The sequence below is a fragment of the Callionymus lyra genome, chromosome 3, assembly GCF_982586985.1.
Source record: "Callionymus lyra chromosome 3, fCalLyr1.hap1.1, whole genome shotgun sequence".
Classification (NCBI taxonomy): domain Eukaryota; kingdom Metazoa; phylum Chordata; class Actinopteri; order Syngnathiformes; family Callionymidae; genus Callionymus; species Callionymus lyra.
The window spans coordinates 12,056,316-12,082,405 of NC_141820.1; the positions used below are offsets into that span (position 1 = coordinate 12,056,316).

The 26,090-nt window shown below is 40.5% G+C and overlaps 1 protein-coding gene across 2 annotated transcripts in view; it reads left to right on the top strand.

The window, feature by feature from the left end:
* Nucleotides 1-369: 369 nt before the first annotated feature.
* Nucleotides 370-26,090, top strand: part of hivep1 (HIVEP zinc finger 1) — a 55,874-nt gene continuing 30,153 nt past the window's right edge. Inside the window, exons 1-2 of one of the 2 annotated variants that reach the window (XM_087786457.1) lie at nt 370-479; nt 6,574-6,704. In XM_087786457.1, coding sequence (XP_087642583.1) covers nt 6,665-6,704 — 40 coding nt within the window. In that variant the 5' untranslated portion in view covers nt 370-479; nt 6,574-6,664. The remainder of the gene's footprint in view (nt 480-6,573; nt 6,705-26,090) is intronic. The other variant, XM_087786458.1, reaches the window with a different exon arrangement.

Sequence of the window (26,090 nt, forward strand, 5' to 3'; positions counted from 1 at the left end):
GGCGGAGGGGCACAACGTGACCCGACAACAAGGAACCTCCGGGAACACCGTCAGTCCTGAACTATGTGCGGCAGGGACGCTGGAGGGGGGCCCCTCCGAGGGGGACGCACGAGCAGCGGCCGTGGACATGCGCCCGGATCAGGACTTGGTAAATCATTTAAAAAATAATTAAGGTGAAAAAAAGGGTGTTTATGTTTAGATTGTGATGAAAAAGATAGGTTTATAATAAAGAAAAAAGGGTGTTTCGGGAGAGAGAAGGACTCGGCGCTGCGGCCGTCGACACCCCCCTCCGCCCGCCGAGGACTCTTCACAGCCGGGGGGCGGAGACGGGACCCCCGGTGACGTCAGTGGGCCTGTCGGTTTCCTGCAATAGAAAGTGAGGGAGAAGGAGAAGCGGTGGAAACACGGAGAGCCCGAAGAAGCCCGGCTGCGTTTTTTTCTTTTTCTTCCCCCAAAGACGCGCGGATAAAACCAATAACGTGAGTAAATTTCTCGGGTGTTTTCCTGTCGAGGATCCTCCGCGTCCCACTCGTGTTTTCTCGTGACAACTTCCCCACTCGAATGTGGTGTTGCCCCGTGTGTATGCAGGTTTGTTTTCTCGTTGGTGTGTTTTTGAGGGACACCCCTTTGAAACCCGGGGCACGGAGGGTTGGGGGGGGGGGTTCATTCTCGGGCTCGCGCAAAAAAAAAAAAAAGGCTGCGTTCCATTCTGAAGAGACAGCGAGGGGTTTTCCCTGACTCCTCCCTTTCTTCGCAGGGCGTTCACGTGTTAGCAACAGGGGCGCAAACATGCCACCACCACGCTTTGTTTGTTTTTAATATCTCGTCATCATCATCATCACCGGTGTTGCGTTCAGGGACCCGCCACCATCTCCCGCCACCATCTCCCGCCACGTTTTTTTTTTACGTAACACCGGCTCCTCAGGTGCGAAAAACCATTCATTCATCAGTCACCTGCAACTCTTCCTTATGAGAGGGTGTGTTTGCTCTCTCAGTCTCGAACCCCCCTATTTTTTTTTTCCTTTTTTCTTCCCCCCTTCACCCCACATCTGAGGCGACCCAGGTGAGCTGATCATGGATGTTTATCTTCAATTCTAAAGGTGATGTCATTGTTGTGGCGCCACATGTAGCAGAGGAAGGAGAGAGAGAGAGAGAGGGAGAGAAAAAATCCACTTGTAGTAAGTGTTATGTAATAACGGTGATGTGAGGGAAAACAAAGGCAGTATTTTCTACTGCAGTGATGTTGATGCTTGACTGGGGCATCACAGGGATGATGTAAGGGGGGCAGGCAGGCGTCCAGGAAAACATGTTTGCACAATAGATGTGGCTTTATTTTTATTTATTTATTTTAGCTCAGAGCTCCACGGATTTATTTGATCAATCACACAAGATTGTTGTTGTTGTTTCTCTCCTGACCGTCGTCGTCATCTTCATCCACTGTCTTTCCAATGTATTTTTAATTTTTTTTTAAAGCTGTTGATCGAATGCATGTCGAGCTGCGACGTCGACCACGATTCTAGACAATCGCATGAGACTTTTTTTTTAAGACATGAAAGTTTGCAGCTTTTAATAGTTTCCAACGATGGTGCAGTGTTAGCTTGATCTGGTGGTAGCTTCATCTCCTGTTGCTGTGTCTCAATTTGCGTACTTGCGTACTCGAAGTTAGTAGTTTTAGTGCGTGAGTGCGTCTCAGTTCTTAGTATGCGAAATTTAGTGCACTAAATTGTCGTACTAAAACACCCACAAAACTGAGTATGGTTCGATGGACACTATCTACCCTGAACGGCTGCCATCTTAGTGACGTTGTAAACAGAAGTTTCGTCATATATATATATATAATATATATATATATACTGTATATATATATATATATATATATATATATATGAATATACTTACAGGTGCATTTTCAGCAGCAGTAGTAGGATGACACGTCTTCGGTGCCGATACCGGCGTAAATATCTCGCCAATATTTTGATTCTCATAAGTTTTCTTTATTTCTTCTTCCAAACTTGCAAAACGTTCTGCCAGCAGGTGGCGATGATAGTGTTCCTACAGCTGGTTGTTTATCGTTAAATGGTAGTAGAAGAAGAAGCTGTCGCGTCATTTTCGGGTTAGTGCGTAGCAGCAGAGTTTGATTTGAGACATACTATCTGTGGAGAATTTGCGTACTAGTTAGTACGTACACTATCCTGATGCATACTTACTTCTAGTATACTAAGAGAAGTATGCGATTTAAGACACAGCACAGGATTTATAATTTATCCATCTGTCATAGAAGAGATGCAGGGGCTGGATATCACTTCCATACCATAATACGGGATCATAAAATCAATAAATGAGATCACTGGACAAACTACTGTCGTCATCCTCTGAACCCTGTCATCAGTGAACAGAGAAGCAGCATGAATGCTACTCCCATGATGCAACACTAATAGAGTCAGGGACTCATTAATTCCTCGTGCTATTAGATTGTTTAATTCTGAGTTAAGGGGCAGAAGGCGTTCATCTTTGTTTCCTTTGTCTTTGTTATTTTTCTTTGGTTAGATTGTGTCATCTTGTTCTTTATTTTTATTGCACTTTGTTCTTGTTCTCTCCAGAGGGAATCAATAAAGTTTATCCATTGATCTTATATAAAATTAAAAGACATTAAACAAAGTACAGATTTTGAGTTGCAGCCTTGGTTAATATTCACTCCAAGCTATTTTGTAACACAAAAAAAAACAAACACAATTTTCCAGTGTAAAATAACCCTTTGCCAAAAAGTGACAAATGAATCTGACGTATTTTCTGCTAAACTTTCACTTTCGTCTTCAGAAAAATCCTCACATTATCAAGTTTTTATTGAGCCTTGTCACCAAAAGATGAAGCATCTTTCAAATACTAGGCACTAGCAAAGCATATTCGTGCGACAAAAGAACCGAAGTTCGACTCCCAGCCCTAACATCAGCAAAGTGCCATTGAAGGTCATAACCTTGGACTGGGTGTCAATCGAAAATGTCTAATACCTGTGCTGATGATGATACTTTCACTTTGATAGAATTTTTACTTTTGATACCAATTTTATGAGATCTATTCTAACTACAATTGAATTATATTACATAAGGAAAGATCTGGAAAAAATGTATATAGCTGCGAAGTTCCTTTAAAAAAAAAAAAAAGGATATATTTTAATGACTTTACTAATTTGGTACAAAAAAGTAAAGAGCAATAAAAAATTTGAACCTCTGGTTACTCAACGTTGGCTCCAAAACACGAAACTTAGTTTGATACAAGGTACTAGGTGAACAATTATTGAAAAAAATATAAATAAGTAATTTTTTATTTGTATAGCGCTTTTCCAGACCAGGGTCACAAAGCACTTAAACAATCAAAACAATATTCAATAAAGTATATACTTTAAAGATCAAGATAACACTGATAACACAACAGGAGTTCCAGAAAATCAAGGAAAAGCCTGAACAGATAGAAACGTCTTAAGATTCTTAAAGAATAAATGCGATTATTTAGCGAAATATTGTGATTAACATAAAATATAACATAAAATAATCACTGCAAATACTAAAAACGATTGTAAAAACCTGCTTAAAGTTTGACGTAAACATTTATATTCACGAGTCAATAATAAATCATACAAACTTCATGTATTATATAAAAATCGCGATTATGTTGCAAATGCGATGAATCGTTCAGCCCTTACACGTTACCTCCGAAGTGTTTTGTTCAGTGCCACGAAAGAACCGAAGTTCGGTACCGAGCGCTACCACAGCACTGGTCTGTGACTACTTGTTCACGTAAATGTTGAGATGTGGTCACTAACAAAAACTCCTCTTTAAACGCCCAGATCTTTAAAATATCAGTTCAGTGACCGACGACCTCATAACAATCGAGCAAACTGTGGCAAAAAAAAAGTTCCCCCAAATGTTCCCATGTGTCAACAAAGTAGTTTTTTTTTGTTCATTATGTAATTTATTTTTTTCGTCTGGCCCAAAATGACTATGGAAAAGAAGTTGTTGGTTCAATTCCTAGTAAATCCTCGCTCTCCGCTCCCACTGACGTTGCTTGGGGTGATGCACCAAATAAACTGAACACCAGAAAACCACGTTGGTGCATCTGTTGTGCTCGAGTGTGTATTCCTGTCAGAACCTGTGCGATCGTTTAAATCATTTAAACAGATGTGTTTGTTTTTTTTACTATAAATGCCAAGGCTTTCACTGTATCGACTCCAACGATCAATCCGACCTCGATCTATTTAGTTATTTGTGTGCAGGACGGAAAACTTGTGTCTCATTTCAGTTTAAGGCAACAACAAATCCAGATCATGGTTCACAACCACAATATTTGGTTAGAAATGTGTTAAATCTAGACGCACACATTGACCCCTGGTGTCTTGGCCCGGAGTTAATTTTCTCCAGATCCTTTTACCGATAGACTAAAGCCCTGCTGATCTTTACTGACGTCTTGAGGGATGGATTAGTGACAATGGTGCGTTCAGGCTGGACTCTAAATGTCAGGTGATTCATCTGACGACCCTGTGTGTACATTCTGGTCCGATTGTTAGAGGGCTTTAGACGATGGTCCTCGGCACTATGGACCCGTGTCGGAAGAAAACTTGTTTCCCATTTTATTGGCTTTTTTTTTTAAGCAGATTGAGATTTTAAGTTTCCAGGATCAAATCAATGTCATTTTTTTATTGACAAAAAAATCACAATGTTGTCACAACCTATGGATTTATTCTCAAACCCTTTAATTTAAAACCCTTTGGTCAGTACCCGTCTGAAGGTCCGGAGGTGTTTGGAGTTCATCGTTCTTTATCAACATACAGCAGGCGAATCTTGGCGCCAACATTTCGTCGTATTTTTGGTCGTGCGGCCGAACATATTTCAGGGAAAATGAGGCTCAAAAAATGATCTTCTCATTCTCCCTTCAAATTCCATTCCTTCATCCTCAGTTTTATTCCTCAATATTTTGTATTGCACCTGTTTATCGATGTTGCTTATCTTAACTTAAATGCTGACATCTTTATAGGTCACCATAAAAAAACAACAACATTAATCTACGTTAATTCTTGTGTCATCTTGCACTACTCTAGGTAGGTAGAACTTTATTGAAATTGTATTTTTCCAATTAGCCACAGCAATACAGCAATTATTCATAAAAATAAATAAAAATAAAATAAGAACAAAGAGAAATAAAGAGAAGGAACAAGATGATACAATCTAAGTCTAAAGATTAAGAACATATATCAAAGACAAATAACAAAGACAATCTATGTATCTATGTATGTATGTATATATGTATCTATGTATGTATTTATCTATCTATGTATCTATGTATCTATGTATCTATTTATCTATGTATCTATGTATCTATTTATCTATGTATCTAACTATGTATCTATTTATCTATGTATTTATTTATCTATGTATCTATCTATGTATCTATGTATCTATTTATCTATGTATCTATTTATCTATGTATCTATTTATCTATGTATCTAACTATGTATCTATTTATCTATGTATTTATTTATCTATGTATCTATCTATGTATCTATGTATCTATGTATCTATTTATCTATGTATCTATTTATCTATGTATCTAACTATGTATCTATTTATCTATGTATTTATTTATCTATGTATCTATCTATGTATCTATGTATCTATCTATTTATCTATGTATCTATGTATCTATTTATCTATGTATCTATCTATTTATCTATCTATTTATCTATGTATCTATCTATGTATATATTTATGTATCTATCTATGTATCTATCTATGTATCTATTTATCTATGTATCTATTTATCCATGTATCTATATATCTATATATCTATATATCTATTTATCTATGTGTCCGTCCGTCCGTCCGTCCATCCATCCATCCATCCATCCATCCATCCATCCATCCATCAAGCTTGTCTAGTCTCTTAAAAAACACATGACTCTATGGACTACTTCTAATTTGATACTTATTTCTTTCTTTAGTATTTGATAAAATACATAGTCACATAACTTCGGTTCTAAGGATTAAAACCAACTCTCCCCATGAACTGAAGACTGTTAGGTGTAAAGACCGCACGGTGACGCAAATGTTTAATTGCCGCGCAAGTTGTGCGTCAGAGAGTGTATGCAATGAGCCCTGAATATCAACACATCAGTTGTTTTGATGTCTGCTCTGCGACTCGTACTGCGACATTACCTCGGCGTCGCCCGGAGCGCTCGTCGCCCGAGCTCACGGGAGGAACTTGTTGTGTCGCTCGTTCATCATCCGGAGAGAGACGGTTGACAAGTGCTGGTGTTGTAGATCACCTCTGACACGTCCATCAGACGCCTCCTTAAAGCGACAACATGTCGACCCTCTCCGGGTTTTTTTTCATAGACCTGCTCCCTATATCTGCTCCTGGTATTCCCCGCACAAGCTCAAAGGTTCTGGAAAGCGTTCTTCGGGCTGAATTCAATCAGCCGCTCTGTCCTGGACGAGCAGGGCAGCTGCCGAACTACAAAACAAGGCCTCCACAGTTCCACTGATTCTGACTCCCATGTTCTTTTTTGTTTGTTCTCCTTAGATGAGCCCCCACTACTGCTCAGGACTCGGCTCGTCTCAAGGACCACCGTTAGACCCCTCTTCTCCCAAGATGCTCCTGTGAACTGAAAAAGATGCCGCGCACCAAGCAGAATAATCCGAAGAATCTAAAAGGTGAGATTTCAACACGAAGGGATCTCTCTGGCGGCTTTTGTTTCCGAAGTAAATCGATGATTGGTTGTTTCACATGCTTGTGGCGGGAAAATCAGAGTTCACTGTTCGGTGTCTTTGATGCTACGTGGCTAAGCTAAGTAGCATCAATGAAGCTCCTATCTCAAAATGTCCCAAAATGGGCTGCACTTATACTGAATATTTTGTGTCCACAAGTGCGTCCCGAAGGGCAGTGTGCGAAAATGTAGTGCGCAATGAGCACTCAATTGGCGCACTCAAACGACCAGAAAATTGAGTGTGGATCGATGGACACTTTCCACCCTTAACAGCCGCCATTTTAGTGACGTAGATGACGCTAAAAAAAAAGCTACGTCACTGACGACGCGTCTTCAGAGCAGATACCGACGTAAATGTCTCGAGAAAACACTCAATTTACCACAAAACAACACAACAACAGTAATCACACAATAAAAAAACGACTTGATAACTTGTTTCAATTGGTGAAAAGTGCTGTCAAGTGTTGGTGATAGTGTTTCAACGTGTTAAAAAATAGTAGAAGAAGCTGTCGAGTGTGTAGTAGCAGTCTTTGATTTGAGACAGTACTACCTGTTGAAAATTTGCGCACTTGGCAAGTACGTACACTGTCTTAAAGTGCACTTTAAACAAGTTCACTTGGAGAAGTGGCCTTGTTCAGTTTGTATCCACATGCTTAAGGTCTGCAGCAATGTTGGGTTGATGAGGCTTCATGAAACAGTTGATGAGGTATCATGATACAGTGTCTTCATTTTGAAAGACCACTAGATGTCACTCTCAGTTTAAAATATACTAACTTGTAGAGCAGAGCCAAAGATTATAAAGCAGAGAGTGACATCTAGTGGTCGTTCAAAATGAAGACACTGTATCATGATACCTCATCATCTGTTTCATGAAGCCTCATCAACACATCACTAGTCTGCAGTGTTGTGTGCAAAAAGTGGATTTGTTTCCAGCCCAGCTATACAACTAGAAAAAAAGCAGCTAATTTCCAATACAATTGTTCTGTATTTATTTAATTGAATACCTTTTCTAGCATTTGAAATGTCTTCGGCAAGCATAGACACAAGGTCTGGGTATCAATCGCAAATACAGATATCGATACCTTCAATTCAATAACGTTACCTGAACGATGCTTTTAAAAAATATATTTTAAGATAAATTCTAACAGAGAAAATAACATTACACATAGTACAAATCTTGAGTTTAAATTTGCAGCCTTGGTTAATATTATTAAGGAAAATTATCAGGAAAATCCACCTTTTATTATTAATATTAACCTTTGATCACGCGTGTGGCCCTGAAAGATGTAGCATGTTTCAATACTCGGTACTACCAACGCATTTCGACACCAGTAAATAACTAATATTTGAATTTATTATCACATTATCAACATTAAAAACAAAAACGAGTCGAGAAAGTTATGTTTCTCGAAGGCATCATAATGCCGTTAAAAACATAACCAGAGGTTATCAAACTAAGCTACTCGTATATTTGAATAAAAAACTATTAATCAAATATTAACAAACGCTTCAAAAGTCAGACGTTCATCTCGAGCATATGGGAAATCCTGCGTCTTTCCCCGACATTTGCCAGCATTACACGTTTTCCTCATCCGTGGATTCTTCTGTTATGTTGAGAAGTGACAGATTCTGGTGTCAGCAGACGTTTGCGCTTCACACGTGCGCTTCTTTGCAGCGTCACATGTGTGGTGTGAAGCTGCAGCTTCTCCGGCAGCAGAAGTCGCTCCACACTGAAGAACATGTTTAGGTTTTATTATTTTACAGCTCATTGTTGACCAGGTTTGAAGATATTTGGTCGTTTTTTTTTTAGAAACTAGTATTTTCCTGGCTGTGTGATGATTGTATAAGATGAAGGAAAACCATTAGAAGGACAAATTCCAGACCAGTCTTTATATCCAGAACACGACGTTTTCGGATCCATCTCGTTCTCGACTTCTACGTTGAATTAAAAACACGTCACGATCCGACCCCGGCGTGCCTCCTTATCCTCATGGGAATCCGAACACATGCCGCAACCGCCTCCTTAACCTCTGGATAACTTTTTTTTTTTTTCCCTCCCTCTCTGTTGCCTTTTGACCCAGATCCCTCGTGTCTGTCATCAAAAAAAAAAGAAAAGAAGAAATGTTAAATTGTGGGCCGTGTGATCACATGCTCCATAGAGAATCTCCCTTTTCCTGGGAAGACACAGAAACCCCATAGTTCCTCTGAGCGTCACATGACCACGCATCATTGGCCGAGACTCCAATGGTCAAACAAGTCGTGACACAGAAGGAGGTTTGTTTCACTATGAAGGGGGAACACTTGTTCGATTTCATTGGATGGAATATTATGTTTGCTTAGAAATATTAACAAAAACCGGGGTTCTCCCCATGTTGTGGGGGTTAACTCTGGGAACTCCGTTTTCCTCCCACAGTCCAAAAACATACAGAGGTTGGTTGGAAACTTGGGGATATTGTCCTTAAAGTGTGTGAGTGAATAGTTGTCTGTCTTTGTGTGTCCTTTGAAAGACTGGCGTTCTGTCCAGGGTGTCCCCCCGCCTCTTGCCCGAAGAACCTGGGATCGGCTCCAGCCCCCCCATGTCACCCCCCATTAAGGATTAAGCATCAGAAATCTGTCTGGATTAAAGGCCACATTGAGCAAACATTTGTTTACTTTTAGCTATTTACGAGGACAGAATCCATGTTGGTTCTAGTTGAACACCTTTAGGATGAAAAAGGAAGTCCCAGCGGAGAAGATGCAAACAAATATTTACTCTTCTGGGTTTTCACTCACTTGCAGTTGAGCGAAATTATAATTGAAGATATGTGTGTGTGTGTGTTTTGGTGCAGTTTCATGCTCTATTCAGTGTGTCAGGAAGAAATGTTGTGACGCACTTGTGGTCAACGAAGCAGGAAGTTGGGAACTCTTGTCCTTTCTGGACTGTTTACTTTTCTCAGACAATTGTTCTTCTCAGCAGCTCTGGTTTTGCACCAGAATGTGGATTTTTTATTTTTTTATTATTTTGTGAGTTTGAATGTCAATTGACATGAAGAACAAAACCTTTTTTTGCCCGACATGTAGTTTGAGGACAGATCCGCATCATTCCTGTCAACAGTCTGTCAGCCCAGATATTGACCAAGAACAAATACATCTGACGCAGAGGTCAAGATTGGTCAGCAAGAGGTCAGAACTAGAAATGATTCATCAACAAATTCACATGAAATCCTGGATTAGACAGTGAGACGTGTCACTCGCTGTCCAACTCAGTCACACAAGGAACCAAAATATTTTACCATTGTCAGTTAAAAGCAGAACAAAACGTATATTTACATTACTTTATTTTGTCTTTTCATTTTATGATAATTTATGATAATTATCTTGATTGTTATCCTTTCCCCAAAAAAGTTTATTTCCTTCGACATGAGTTCTACTGTAAATTAAAGTTTCTATAATATAGTTGAAAACATCAATAATCTTTCTTAATCTTCTCATTTTAAAGAGAACTAATGTGTTGATTTAAGTGTGTCTTAAATAGATCTTGGACTCTATTGTATCTTCAGTATGTGTCTGTTGTGTCTCAAATCTCAAGGTTTGTCACCCCACATCATCGGTCCCAGGGAAGTCTCCTCCTACTAGGGACTCGTTGTATAAACAAAGCGGGCCCTATTATAGCTGGTTGGTGGAGGAGTGAAGCCATTATTACGTCATAATGGACTCTCGTAACCTCTTGTTCGCCCAGATTTCAGACGGGGGAGAACTTTATAAAGTAATACGTTCAAAACATGGTCATGATGAGGGACTTACTGCATCTTGGATTCGATGCATGTCAAGATTGAGATTCGTACGACAATTACGAGTAATAAAGGTTAAAATCCCATCACGTGGGTGGAACTGAGCTGCTTGGAGGAGGTCTGCCATTTCTCACCATGACTTCCGCAGCCACTTCCAGCTCGGGATGTGAAACTGAGCAGGCCTGCGTTGGAGAACATGCCGGGTGATAAATAACGAGCGACTGCCGTGTAAAGACGCTCATGTTTAACAAGGTGGGAAGTGTTTACCCCGTAAAGCAGGGACTCCTAGACAGACTCCCCCCAGTCCTGCCAACATCCTCCGCCGTCAATTTCCTTATTCCATTTCCTTTTGCCGTGCTGAGATTTTTTTGCTCGGGCAGCACATTTATTGGACGATTAGCAGGTGCAAACGTTGTATTTATGAGGGCCCCGGCTTGGATCCCGCTCAGATTTCCATCGTAAAATTGACAAAGATCAGCTCAAGATGTTTTTTCTCCACTCGTCTCAGTCATTCGTAACAAAACCAGGACAGGCTCCTGTTAATAATCGACTCCGAAGCTTCGCCTCGACGCTAACTGTGGTTAAATATTCCAGGTCAGAAGCGACATTGAACGACACGGTTACGAGATAAATCCGACAGGCTGCGAAAAAGAATCGATAAAATCTCCCACAGTTCTTCATGAGGACTCTTGATGTTTTTGTTTAAATGTTTAACTTATGACACCATGATGTTGTAGGAAAGTCCTGCGCTCGACTCTTCCAATTTTCCTAGGAAAGTTCTCCAAAAAAAAAGTATTCTGACCTACCTTTTTGATCCGTTTGAAATGAAACTAGGTCACTAACCCATTTACCTTCAGTGGGATTATTTATACTTCGTATATAAAGTTCCAGTATTTGTTCAGGCAGGGCAGCGGTTTGGTTTGGAAGCGGAGCAAAGAAGGGGTTAAACTTCCTGGCCGGGCTGAATGGATTTTTACTTGTTGTGTCATGCTCAAGCGGCCAAACCAGTGTTTCCGCAAAGGTTCCTTCAAATTACAGTGTGTGTGTGTGTGTGAAAGCAGCGAGATTTACACAAAGGGAACTTCTCTCCCAGAGGCGGGAATCGACCCAGGGTTTTTAGCAACAGTAACTACAACAGACAAGACGAAACTCGTTGAGGGATGTCTGCTCCGGCGCGATGGCAACCCGACGGAGGCTGTCACCTCGCCGAGGGTTCTTCTTTACGAGCGGATCGTCGAAGAAATGATGAGTCAAAGGGAGCAGCTGCTCAACTCACTGCTCAGAATTCCAGCTTAACGTCCAGTCAGCTCCCCAAATATCCCACTAATTAAAGTTTTTATTGCAAATGTTCGTCTTTATGAATGTGACCCTTAACCTTTAGATGACAGAAGCAGACCTTAACCCTTGTGTTGTCTAAGGGGTCAAGGTGGATGACCTCCACCACTGCATCTGGAGGTCGTTCACCTTGACCCAGAGACGACACAAGGGATACCACAAACACGTTTGTTTTTAAGCCTTTGGGTCACCTTGACCCGGAGACAACACAAGGGATACCCCAAACACGTTTGTTTTTAAGCCTTCAGGTCACCTTGACCCTGAGACAACACAAGGGATAACATGCTTGTTTTTAAGCCTTCGGGTCACCTTGACCCAGAGACGACACAAGGGATACCACAAACAAGTTTGTTTTTCAAGCCTTAGGGTCACCTTGGCCCGGAGACAACAAATGGATACCCCAAACACGTTTGCTTTTAAGCCTTCGGTTCACCTTGACCCGGAGAGAACACAAGGGATACACCAAACACGTTTGTTTTTAAGCCTTTGGGTCACCTTGACCCGGAGATAACACACGGCATACCACAAACACGTTTGTTTTTAAGCCTTCGGGTCACCTTGACCCGGAGACAACACACGGCATACCACAAACACGTTTGTTTTTAAGCCTTCGGGTCACCTTGACCCTGAGACAACACACGGCATACCACAAACACGTTTGTTTTTAAGCCTTCGGGTCACCTTGACCCTGAGACAACACAAGGGATACCACAAACACACTTGTTTTTAAGCCTTCAGGTCACCTTGACCCAGAGACAACAAGGGTTAAGAAACAGTTAATCTTTTATTGATCTATAGTGTTGTTATTACGTTTTGCTGAGAAACAGTTTTGGAAATGTGAATTGATAAAAGCTCGATGACAAAACACAAGTATACATTTGAATATCCTGCAGTTCAGGGGCCATTAAAGGCCCTTTGAAGGACCCTGACTGGCCCTCTTTGAGCTCCAGTTAATAATAACTTTACTACTGAACCAACAGGTAATTCCATTTTCTTCAGGCCCCCTTTATCATATCCATGAACCCTTAAGTGTTCCAATTATCTGTACCCACCCCTGAAAGCAGTGGCCCTGCATTTATTGATTAGGGTCATGTTCTGAACACCCTTGTAAAAAAATTGGAACCCCCCACAAAATGTATTCATTCTCAAAAACCTGCATCATTTGAACAAACATTAAATTCTGTATAAATAATCACCAAGTGAAATGCTGTAACTGTAGAGTTATGTTTAGTTTCACAATCAGGCTTGTACTCGGGTCAGAGAAGGTGACCCGGGGCCGACCCTTGATTGGCCTCAGTTGGGTGGAAGTGGGTGTTAGTTTACGGGTTGAATGTACAAGAGAGAAGGAGTTGTTTTGGTTTAGGACGGCGCGAGACGAGAACAGCGTGTCCGTGTTTTGGCGTCGACTGTAGCAGACGGTTATTAACGCTATAGCCTCGTCATTCTGGATCACTACAGTATTTTACAGCTCCTCTGTCCGCGCTGCCTCCCCACCCTCGTCTGTAACGTTGAAAATTATTTTCCTGTTTCATGATATACTTTCGACAGTACAGACGCAGAACACGGATGTTTACTGACCCCGGTCACGAGTCAAAACAATCGGCTGTCTTGTACAGTAGTATTTAGTATCACAGACCTATTATTTCACACAGAACTGTATGCAAAAAAACAATGTATCTGTGACAAAGCGAGACCGCAGAAGGTGAACCACTATATACCCATCGAAGGCAGCGGCACGAAATTTCGTATCGCCGGGGGGGGGCGAGATGTTTGTGACGTTATCATAGACGTAGGGGGGTCTGGGTTCTTGAAAATTATGAAATCTAGACATTTTGAAATGTTATTTCCTGCATTTTGAGGGGCAGGTTTTGCTCGGAATAATATACACAAGGTTTACCGCTTGACATTTTTGCCGCCACCACCGCCCATCGTCAATTCTTGACAATCGTAATGCACTTAAGTGCCGTGCATTGGAATCCCTGACGTCTTTCTTCCATTCCCAAACGTAGCCGGGACAGACTGAGGGGCCCCTGCTCCAACATGCTATTGCTAAGATGCTAACTTTGATAATATTTTAACTCTCCAAATAAAAATAAACGGTTGCCCATGTCCTGCCTTTGATCAAACATAGTTAAAGTTTGGCTCCTTGACTTCATGGATACATCAGCAGCAACTTTTTTATTTTATGAACTTTTTTTTTAACGGTTTCTCAACCGTCCTCAAACACTCCAGCCTCCACATCTGTTTGCGTGTCGGGTCCAAAAAACGCGGCCAACTTGTTTGGCTTTAAAAACATTTAGTCTCGAAGCGTTGGTGAAGGAATCAAGGCGGCTTGAGTTAAATTAGAGCTAACGAAGGCTGACCTTCTGGTAATTGCTGCTCTCATACCTTCGTCCAAACACACACACACACACACACACCTACACACACACACACTCATTGCCTCCGCAGGTGAGCTTTTGCAGCCTGCAGTGTCTCTTGGTGGAAACTTGGTTGAGCCGCATTGATGTTGGCAACTCTGAAAGGTGAACATCGGGACCTGGATTATGATGAGGGTAAAAAAAAAATGAGGTTGGGGTCTGACAGGATTTGCTCGCGTCAACACAGAGACTTAAAATAGTGGAAGAAATTCTTCCTGCGGTGGTGGGTGGTGGGCCCGTGTTGACGCTGGAACGGGATGTGACGGTGGTTGGGTACGTGACACACTGAGGGGGTGGGAGGTTTTTTTTTTTTTTGTTTACACGGAAGAAAATGCCGCAACACAACCTGCCACTGCGGGAGAAGGGATGGGGGGTGCGGAGGGAGGGGGGCTCCATCCCAGGGGTCTTTGTATGAACATAATGGAAATGTGAGGCGAGTTAAGTTGGTGGAGCTCTGTGAAAAAAAAAAAAAAGAAAAAGCGGATGTGTTGGCGGGGCTTTTCTGTTTCTGTGCAGCTGCATGTGCGTACGCTGGCATTGCTTAATGGGTAGCGCAAGCGAAAAAAAAAGCTCCGATGCAAGAGGGTTGCCAGGGAAACTGAGCGGCGCGAGGTTTTCGTCTGCAGGTGCTGGTCCCCGTGTCCCACTGCTAGAACCTTCTTTTGGAGTGTGCACGGAACGAGAATGATTCTGGGGGAAAGAAAGAAAACAACCTTTCCCCGTCTTTGAAGCGAGCTCTCTTCTGCCCAGTACTAGTTAAAAAAAAGTTTTAGTTGTCGACTTGTTAGCTCTGTGTGGAGCAATTGACTTCACAGCTACTAACTGAATAAGCAAAACATAATAAAAAGGGGCCACAAGACGAGTACTAAATACAATTAGAATTTTTTTTTTTGACAATCTTGTTGGTAACAAGTCATTTAATTTGGCCTGATTTATGGTTTGAAAAAATAGATTCATGTTCAAGGTTAAAGTGATAGTTTTCACTCATTTTCTACTCACCCTCAGGTCGACCAACGGTTGGGATTATTTTCTAAATAAACTGTTCTTTTTTAGAGTTATAGACAAAAATGTTTATTCATTTTGATGTAGTGACTGAAGCTCAGTTGACTTGTCTTTAATCTTTGTCCAAAAAGACACTTATAAACATCCAAATACTTCCATACTGCTTGAATTAAAGTCTCGACATGAGAAAATGTTCCAAAAATAGAAAATCTATATTTTAAGCTTGATTTAGCAGAAGCTACCAGTCTCTAAGCTCCTGCTTAAATTTTTCTCATTCAAACGATTTTCTATCACAAAAAATATTCACTGATAACTTGGAATCCTTTACTAAAAAATATACTTAAAATATAGAATTTCTCTCTGCAATTTCTATTGTTGAGGCTTCAATACAAGATGGACGTTAAAGGCGAGCACTACGCAAGTATTTGGATGTTTTAAATTTGTCTTTTAGGACAAAGACGACTCGGCACCAATTGCTATATTAAAATTAACAAACATTTTTGGCTATAACTGATCACTCTGGACCCTTAGTCGACAGGAGGGTGAGTAGAAAATGACTGATTATTGACACTTATTATACATAAGTGACCTATGACGATGCCAGGGTTCAGCATAACATAAGGAGGCGACATAATAACAATTATTATTAGTGTTCAACTAAGATTAAAAATCCCGGCGAAGGATGAGAAAGATAATTAGGATTAAATGAGCCTCAGACAATGAAAATATCCGACCATACTTTCCATTAACTTACTGTTATAAAGATAAACATGCTTTTCTGCTGTGATTGTGTTTGGAGTCCACTTGGCTGTGAGGTGGACAAACAAAAAAGGAAGTTCATTCAGACTGTATCGCTCTTGTTGTCTTTGTCATGTTCATCCACGCGAGGCTCATGCATAGATTCATGAGGCCATCGGAGGGTCTCTCTTCCCTGCTGTATGTTCATCACACGCTCGTTCAGCTATTAGTATTAATAGAGGCAGGTTTTGCTGCCACGACATCATAGATCACAGCGTCATTAATTCAATGTCACTATTTAAATTCCGCACACATCAGGGGCATTAAACGCTCCTGTCTGCGGTGAGTCGGTGGGAAAAAAAAAAGAATCATTCTGAGTTCCACGGTTTTTACCTTCAGGCGACCTTGACAAGGGGAGGGAGGGAGGAGGTCGTTCTGCTGCTGTGGTGGACAGATGTTCGGGGGTGAGAAGAGCAAATCTGTTTATCACTCACCGGTCGAGGGATTGTTTAGGGAGGAGGTTTTTCAACTGGTCTGGCTTTAAGATCCGCCGTCTCCTCGTCTGCACTTCCGTCTAAATAAGTGAATGTTTGACTGACTTTCCTTGTTTTACAGTGTAAAAGTCTATCCGTTAAATATGAAGCAAACCAGTTTCATGCACATCTACGCCTCACTGTAAACTAGAATTTAAAGATAAGTTACATATCACGATGCAGAGGCAATGATGCGATATATTGCGATACTGTAGGATTTCTTGAGGTTTCTTTTAAATAATTATCTTATCCTTTATTTCACAAGAGAAGAAATACAGAATAAAATAAGTGAATATGTCAATTGTTAATAATAAAAATAAATAAATTGAAGTTCAGGCGTGTTAGAAAATATCTATATGGATAATATCGCGGTACTCTTTTCGACAATACTGTATTTTGATATTTGAGATAACTGTTTCATTTCTCTGGCTTGAAAATCATATTTTATGTCTTTCCATAGTTCTTTAATGCTTTACAGTTCAATAAAGTTTATTTAAGCGTTTTATTTACCAATTACATATATTCATGCCATGTTAGTTTTTTGTGATGCAATTAAACTTTCGGCCGATTGATGTCAGCAGTCAATTGGTCGTCAGCTGCAAGATCCCAGTGATGACTGAGGACGAGAGGATACAGTGACTCCAGCAGCTTTTAAAGCAGGTGTTTGGACATATTTTGGTTTCAAAAACAAATGAAAGAAGTTACGACATAGTCAAGAGTCATGTGGTCTGTAAATACTGCAAACATAATATATCCTTGTTACTTCTTTAGAAATAACCATTACTTACTTACTTACTTACAGTACCACAATATATGGTATCGTTACCGTACCCGTGTATCGTAATATTTATCTACACGCCAGATTCTTGCCAATACACATCCCTAATACTGATGAATATTCTTACGTTATTGTGTAGAGAAAAAAAAAGATGTTGATGTTAAAGTGAACCAATATTTTCTTACACTTACAAAAAATAAACTTGTCCGTCCTGACCCACCTGTTGAGAACTACTTAGGAGATCATCAGTTTTTTGTTTTTTTTGGGGGGGGAAGTCAATAATGATGAAAATTGAAATATCTTAATAACGTTTACAAGTACAGCTCCAGTATCCGATGTATGTGTGTGTGGTATTGTGAAGTTGTGTGTGTGTGTGTATATACAGTATATATTAGTTTCTCAGCATTTTGCCTGAAGAAACATTCCATGATCTTTATACATTTTCTTGGCAAAAGGTTACACGTGTCAATCTTTAAATCAGATTTTATCATCATATTATCATTGACTGCTTATAACATATAATATCGACGACTTTAACAAAGACTCATCGCATTATTTTAATCAACCCGCTCCAGTATTTTACCGAACGTTACCTAACGAGAGAACGTCGGATGCATTCTGTACAGCTCGTACATGCATCGCCCCGGCTGGCTGGGAAATGACAACAACGTGAAACAATAACACTCACGACTGACTCATGCTGCGTGTATGGAAACGACTGATGAATCTGCGGCTGCGTTCCATTGAACTAGGGCACACCTGAACTACAGCATGAGTCACGCATCGACACCCTGCGGGTTCCCACACACACACACACACACACACACACACACACACACACACACACACACACACACACACACACACATACACACACACACACACACACAGACACACACAGACACGTTTTTTGGATCCCTTCGGGAAGCCAGGATGTTGTTTTATCGTAAAAAAAAAACATATGAACCGGCGACATCCCCTCGTTTTTTTTTTGTTTTTTTTCCCCAACTCCATTCTTCTCTTGTTCCCGGTTCTATAAATAGAAGCAGCAGGATTTACAAATCAGCTTAGTTCCTGCGGGAGTGTTGCCGTCGGAGGGGGAAGATGGTGGGGACTTAAAATTCCTCTCTCCTGGTCTGGCTGCTGAGAAACCCCCCCACCCTCCCACCCCCCTTCATCCCTCCCCATGGCAACGGCGGCGGAGGGAAGAGATGACCCGGGTTACGTAACGGGGTGCAGCTCCGCCAGCAGGCGGCCGCCCCGCACTTCACTCCTCTTTTGTTTCCTCCTGTTCTTCCTGTTTTCACGCTGCACTCCATCGTTTGCAAAAATATCAAAAACATGTCGACAAATGCGTTACCGTTTATGTATTTGCTAAAATAAGCCGACATTAACGACAAATCTTCCGCCCGCCCCGCACCAGAAGTTCCTCGAAAGTAAAGACTAATGCAAATCCAACCAGAGGGTTTCTGGGAAAAGCCGGGGCCTCTGTTGATCGTTCAGGCAGGAAATGAGTGATGAAGGTAAAGCGTGTCAAGTGAATTCTTCTAAATATATTCCCTGTTATTACCCTTTTTAATACATAACATTACCTCATAAACCCACACATTTAATAAGTTTAATTTGATCCAAGCAAATATTTCAGTCAAAATCAATGGACGTACTTTTGGATTCTTGAGGTTTATCTGACTTGTGGTAGGCCGGTCCAATCTGCGCCTACTGATGATGAAGCTTCATGAAACAGCTGATGAGGTATCATGATACAGTTTCTTTATTTTGAAAGACCACTAGATGTCACTCTCAGTTTGATGCCAGGTTTCATTGAATTAGTGAGTGACATCTAGTTAAATGAAGACACTGTATCATGATGCATCAAGAGGCTTCATGAAACAGATGATGAAGTATCATGATACAGTGTCTTCATTTTGAACGACCACTAGATATCGCTCTCTGCTTTATAATCTTTGACTCTGATCTACTAATTCAATGAAACCTGGCAACGTTTTCAAACTGAGAGTGACATCTAGTGGTCTTTGGAAATGAAGACACTGTATCATGATGGCTGTTTCATGAAGCCTCGTCAACACATCACTACCATGTACTTTCAATATAGTTCTGGCCATGTCATATTATATTTTTATTCAAGGTCACTAACGGACACGCACATATTTTAGATCCATCAATAAATGGCTTTAAGCTTGTGGACTGTGGGAGGAAACCTGAGTGAACTGAAGGAAGCCTTTTCACCCAAAATGTACAAACTTAAGACTTTCCAATAAGATACAAACATAGTTTTAAATAAGCAACATTTTGAGACTAACATCTGCTCGACATCGCCACGAAATTCTGAGTCTGACAAGAGTGGAAGGTATTCACTGCATTTACAATTTTACATCAATGCATTTACCAACACTTTTCTCCAAAGCAACTTTTTCCTCCAAAACTTAAGATGTTCTGAACCAGAAACTTCTATTGCCAGCGTTGTTGACACAACATAGGGATCTTGTTGTGGTGACAGCACAGAATGAAGGAATTAAATAGGATTACACACACAATAAAGAATCATACATTGATGGGCGTTGCCGGCTCAACCACCAGTAGCACTCGACTAAGTGCCTTGCTCAGGGACACAATGACTGGGACTTATTTACTTACTGACTATTCAACCGGCAACTTCTTAGGAAACAAGACAAACACTTGACCTTCTGAGACTCTAGGCACCACTAAGAAAAAACCCAGGGGGCCAGTATTAACCCTTGTGTTATCTCAGGGTCATTTTGACCGGGGAGCTCGAAAATTAATGTGTATGAGGTATCCCTTGCGTTATCTCTGTAGGTCAACGTCAGCTACTTCCACCGCTGCATATGTATTTCTGGAAGCCAGAGAGGTCGTTCACTTTGACCCGGAGACAACTCAAGGGATACCACAAACACATTTGATTTCAGGCCATTGGGTCACCTTGACCCAGAGATAACACAAGGGATACCACAAACACATTTGTTTTCATTCTGCTGGTCACCTGACCCAGAGACAACACAATGGATACCACAAACACATTTGATTTCAGGCGTTAGAGTCACCTTGACCCAGAGACAACACAATGGATACCACAAACACATTTGATTTCAGGCGTTATAGAGTCATCTTGACCCAGAGACAACACAAGGGATACCACAAACACATTTGATTTCAGGCCATGGGGTCACCTTGACCCAGAGATAACACAAGGGATACCACAAACACATTTGTTTTCATTCTGCTGGTCACCTGACCCAGAGACAACACAATGGATACCACAAACCCATTTGATTTCAGGCGTTAGAGTCACCTTGACCCAGAGACAACACAAGGGATACCACAAACACATTTGTTCTCGGGCCATCGGGTCACCTTGACCCTGAGATATTACGCATGGTTTAAAGTCCGCGTCACACAAATAGTAGATACTTTAATAGAAAAACTTCCATCATATGAAGTTAAATGTTGTTTTTTATAATAAACATCAGTTTCTCATGTACTTTTCTACTTCCCGTCGCAAACTTCTTTTCAATTCCTGTTTCCGAGGCTCAGAAAGTCAATTTTCCTCTGTAATCTGACGCCATCAACACGTCCCTGCAGTCGAGCCTTCATCCGATCGTTCGCTGCCGAGAATCAGCAACAGATTCTCTTCTCTCGACCCCGGCGCTCATTAGGTGCGTTCGGAACTTATGCGTGTCTTTTACGATATTGACCCGACCTTGTCGACCTCCTGGCTGATGACTCACGCACGGCATCAGTGGGAACGACGGGGCTTTCAATCTTCCTGGAGCTGGATCCCACCGGGACCGCCTCAGCCAAGGACGAGCTCCCCCGACCCCCCCTCGACCCCCTCGACAACAACCCTGGACTCTTCTAGCCTTGATAGCGACACCTGCGTCCACACAGCCCTGGTACAAACACACATCTTCACTCACTCCTCGGTCGACACAATATCCCCATGTGTAGCGACGTAAACAGACCAAGCAAATACACAACAGATACTGTAAATATGTGATATCACATATTTACAGTATCTAGTAGTATATATAAATATGTGTCACTAAACTACATTTTCCAGTTTTCTCTTATTTGTGCATTTGAGTTGTTTTGCTATTTTCCCCGATGCGTGGTACTACACTTTGAACTTACGGTGTTGTTCGAAAGACCGAGATACTGTAAGGGATAATGGCTATGGTCGTGTATTAGCAAGAATATTGCGATACTTTACAAGGATGTATTGGATTAATTTGTAATAATTTAACTGTAGGAACATAGAATAGTCGACACAGGATAAAGAAGACGACGATTATTGTTAATCAAAATAATACAATGCTGTTGAATATCGATTACAGTATCATGAATTAAAAAATATTGCAATATTTAAGTGTATTAATATTTTCATAAACCTCCTAATAATTAATTTTGACAATCAGGAAAAAAGTAGACTGGAGGGAATCTGTTGAAATAGGATGTTTATGTTTCTTGTAATTAAAGAGTGTTTAATTTTTAAACCTCGGATAACCTTTGTGTTTGTCAGAATAAGCCTCTTATTTATCTTTAAATTTTTGACGAGCTGAAAACTTGGGACTTGGTTCATGTTTTGGAAAAAACTCTTAAGATCCACGTTGTCAACACTAGACTTCTACTTGGCTACAGGACTTTTGAAATATCACTAGTTTCTGGATCTCTTGTCCATGATACACCGATTTTTTTGAACAAACTATTGAATTATATCAATTTAATTGGCTTAAGAATGTGCTGTCCTAATTCTAGAGCGTAGCACCTGAAGAAGAGCTCGACCGTGTACCTAAACTTGCCTGACTTCATCTTAAAAAAACGACAACGTTCAAGGCAGGTTCTACCAGGTCTCTGAAACCATGTGAGGCTGATTTGATTTATCGAGTATTTATCGTTCATTGGAAACAGAATGTTTGCTGTGTGTTTTCTACTCTCACCGTACTGTGTTTTCTACTCTCACCGTACTGTGTTTTCTACTCTCACAGTACTGTGTTTTCTACTCTCACCGTACTGTGTTTTCTACTCTCACCGTACTGTGTTTTCTACTCTCACCGTACTGTGTTTTCTACTCTCACAGTACTGTGTTTTCTACTCTCACTGTACTATTTTTTCTACTCTCACCGTACTGTGTTTTCTACTCTCACCGTACTGTGTTTTCTACTCTCACCGTACTGTGTTTTCTACTCTCACCGTACTGTGTTTTCTACTCTCACTGTGCTGTGTTTTCTACTCTCACAGTACTGTGTTTTCTACTCTCACTGTACTGTGTTTTCTACTCTCACCGTACTGTGTTTTCTACTCTCACCGTACTGTGTTTTCTACTCTCACTGTACTGTGTTTTCTACTCTCACCGTACTGTGTTTTCTACTCTCACCGTACTGTGTTTTCTACTCTCACCGTACTGTGTTTCTACTCTCACAGTACTGTGTTTTCTACTCTCACTGTACTGACATTTACCACGCAATAGTCCTGCCCTTTGTCGTGTTGTCGTCACACATCTGGCCAGGACTATTGTGTAACCAGACATATATATATATAACTGTAGTTTGTAGCTCACAACTTCATACATTACATTTATTTCAAATTAAATCTCTACCTTTAAAGCACAAATACTAGGAACTAGGAAGTACATCAGGTCCATCGGAAAATATTAACATACTTTACATTTTGACATTTAAAAAAATGAAATTTTAGTTTTTTTAAAAATTGAATAATTAAAAAAAACATGTATTTCTATAATGATAAATCCTATAAAGTGTAAATTTGTTTTTATTGCATAAATTAATTTGCTAATTTGTATTTTTTAAAGGTTTAAATCCGTTTTTGTTTTTTGTGGATTAAATTTAAAACAATTGAATTTTTTTTTAAATGAATTATTTTTTATTTTACACCATGTTTGACATTATAATCCAATAATAAGAAAATACATTTTCTTAATTCAATTTTTCTTTTTTTAAGTGTAACCTTGTAAACTCCATACAAAAGTGTTGGTTTCATAATTTCATCCAATCATGCGACACAAAAGACGAGCATGTGACCAAGTACTTGTACAAGTACAAGCAAGTACTTGTACAAGTACAAGCAAGTGTCAATTCATGACCAAAGCAACGGAACTTTCTAGTGGCCCTACTATGCCAACATTTTTATATTGAATTTAAGTAAGTAAGTAATATTTATTTATAGAGCGCTTTTCCAGACCAGGGTCACAAAGCGCTTTAACAATCAAAACAATACACAAAAAAGTATATACTTTAAAGAAAACACTACGAAATTAAAAATGATTGACTTTAGAAAAGGTCGTTTTTAATTATTGGAATTAGAAAATATCAAACTCTATGTGTATTTTATTATGTATTCATTTATTAAAATAGAATAGAATAGAAAACGTTTATTCAGAGGGGAAACACACTTTTACAACAGCAGCAGCAGGACAATGAAAATAAAGTGCATGGAAAAAAAGAAATAGTAAAAGAGATAATAAAATAAAATAAAATAAAAGATATTTGACTTTGTTTCAATTTAAAAATGAATGGATTTGATTATTAAATGCTTAAAAAAAACATTTCAATAACAAGTTGTAACATTTAGAATGATGTATTTAATATTCTGAAGATGCTGATACATATACAGTATATATATATATATACATTTATATATATATATATACTTCCTGAGCTCCTTTAAGCAAACACGCCGTCATCTGTTTGGCAGCGAGTCTCACTTCCTCTCGTCTGACTCCACAGATATAGTTTCCTCTCCCATTAGCGCCCTCATTAGTCCGGCCGAGCTCATCGCGCCTCGTCCCCGGCGGTCGCCACCTCGCCCTGCACCGACCGGGATCAATGCACGGGGAACGGACGCCCGGGCGTCATATATAAACACGTTTATTTATAGCCCTGGCTCGGGGGCGTGAGAGGTTTTTCGACGCAACAAGTAGGTGAAGCTGCTAATCTGATGTCGATTGTGCTTCCAATCCAGCTTTGTTTGAGCGAGAGAGAGAGAGAGAGAGAGAGAGCGTTGCAGCTCAGCTCGGGGGAAGTCTGTGCAGGGTTTTCCCTCATTTACAGAAAGGATTATCAAAAAAAAAAAAAAAGAAGGAGGGAGGAGAGGAGGAACAGGAAGGCGAGCAGGGAGGAGGAAAGCGTGGTGGCTGCACTGACAGAGAGAAAGCAGGCAGAAGTGAAAGCACAGCTGTGTTGGTGTGTCTGAGGGCAGACCGCGGCCAGACGATCAGCTTTCCATCTCACCAGTGGCATTTTTTTTCTTCTTCTTCTAACAAGCGAAGGAACGTGGGGGGGGGAATTGGGGAGGAGAGAAAGAGAGAGAGGAATGTCAGCCGTCATTGGTTAAGAGTCCGGGAATGTCAGGTGTTTCCCTGTGAAGAACATCCGACGAGGGAACTAGTCGCTCGCCCTGAGCAAGTGGCTGCACTTCCTTCCTGACAGGTATTGTCGAAAGTGTTTTTTTTTTTGGTTCATTCTTTTTCGTCTCGGCGGTTCGGTTTCGCCGACCGAGGCTGGTTCTGCTTCTCATCTTTCCTCTTCACTCCCGAGCGTCGAACGAGTCGAGCTCCGGCGCTGTTGCCTCGAAGAGAGACTGAAGCGTCTCTGATTGAGTTTCGTTCTCGGGCTCAACTTTTTTTTTTTTTCAGGCGAATTCCTACTTCGACTGTCTCTTTAAGAGTTTTCTGCACGACTATCTGCCTTCAGCGAGACAGCGGCTAGACACTCCTGTAAACAAGTACTGTTTTGGCTTTAATATTTGACTTTGGAGTTCTTGACAGTTTGTTTTGTTCTCTTTTCCCTCAGTTTAATTGATACATTATTTGTCTGGAAGATACTGTTGTATAACATAATAACAAGAGTCAATGTAACATCATAGTGTTGAATTGTATTGAGAAATAGTAGCTTAGAATTGAACGTGACTGGATGAAAAACATTGGTTGATTATCGTGTTGTGTTTGTGGTACTTATTCCACTAGTGTTGTTGTAACGACAGGCTGCAGTGGTCAGTGCTAATAAAAAAAGTGGTGAATTGAAGGAAAGTAATCGGAGGCTAATGCTAAACCGTCTGTGGCGACGGTTAAGTTAGTTTGTCGTGTTGTCGTCCTTCAATTATTTTTGTTTGAGTTTAAAGTTGTTGTGTTTTTTAAACGGTCCACAGCAGCTCAGGCTGGATGCTGCAAAAACACCGGAGACGCACACAATACCTAAGACTTTACACTACAAGTGACACATCAATAAGTGAAACTGCGTATACTCAAGTTATTTTAGTTTTACCTAAAGAATACTTTAACTGTGGTTCGGCTGATATACTTTTTCTGGGAGAAGAAGTTGAAGCTGGCGAGAGTAAAGCAATGGTTTTCATCTTTCTTTCTTAACTTCCTAAAAATAACAACTTCCTACAGTACAAGGATATATGTGTAGTATTGTCCGAGTACCTGACTGTGGTGTTGAGTATTTACATTAATTTGTTTTGAAACCAAAATATGTCCAAACATCAGCTTTGAAAGCTGCTGGAGTCGACTGTATCCTCTTTTTTGTCAGTCGTCGGGGGTATTTATTGTTACTTTTACTGCGGAGGACGTAATGACTGCTGCTATCTAGTGGCCGGAAGTATAATTGCAACACAAAAATGAACCAATGCTGTGAATATTTAAATTGTAACTAAAAAACTTGAAGTGTTTATCGGCAAGAATCCGTCGCTACAATACATATCACG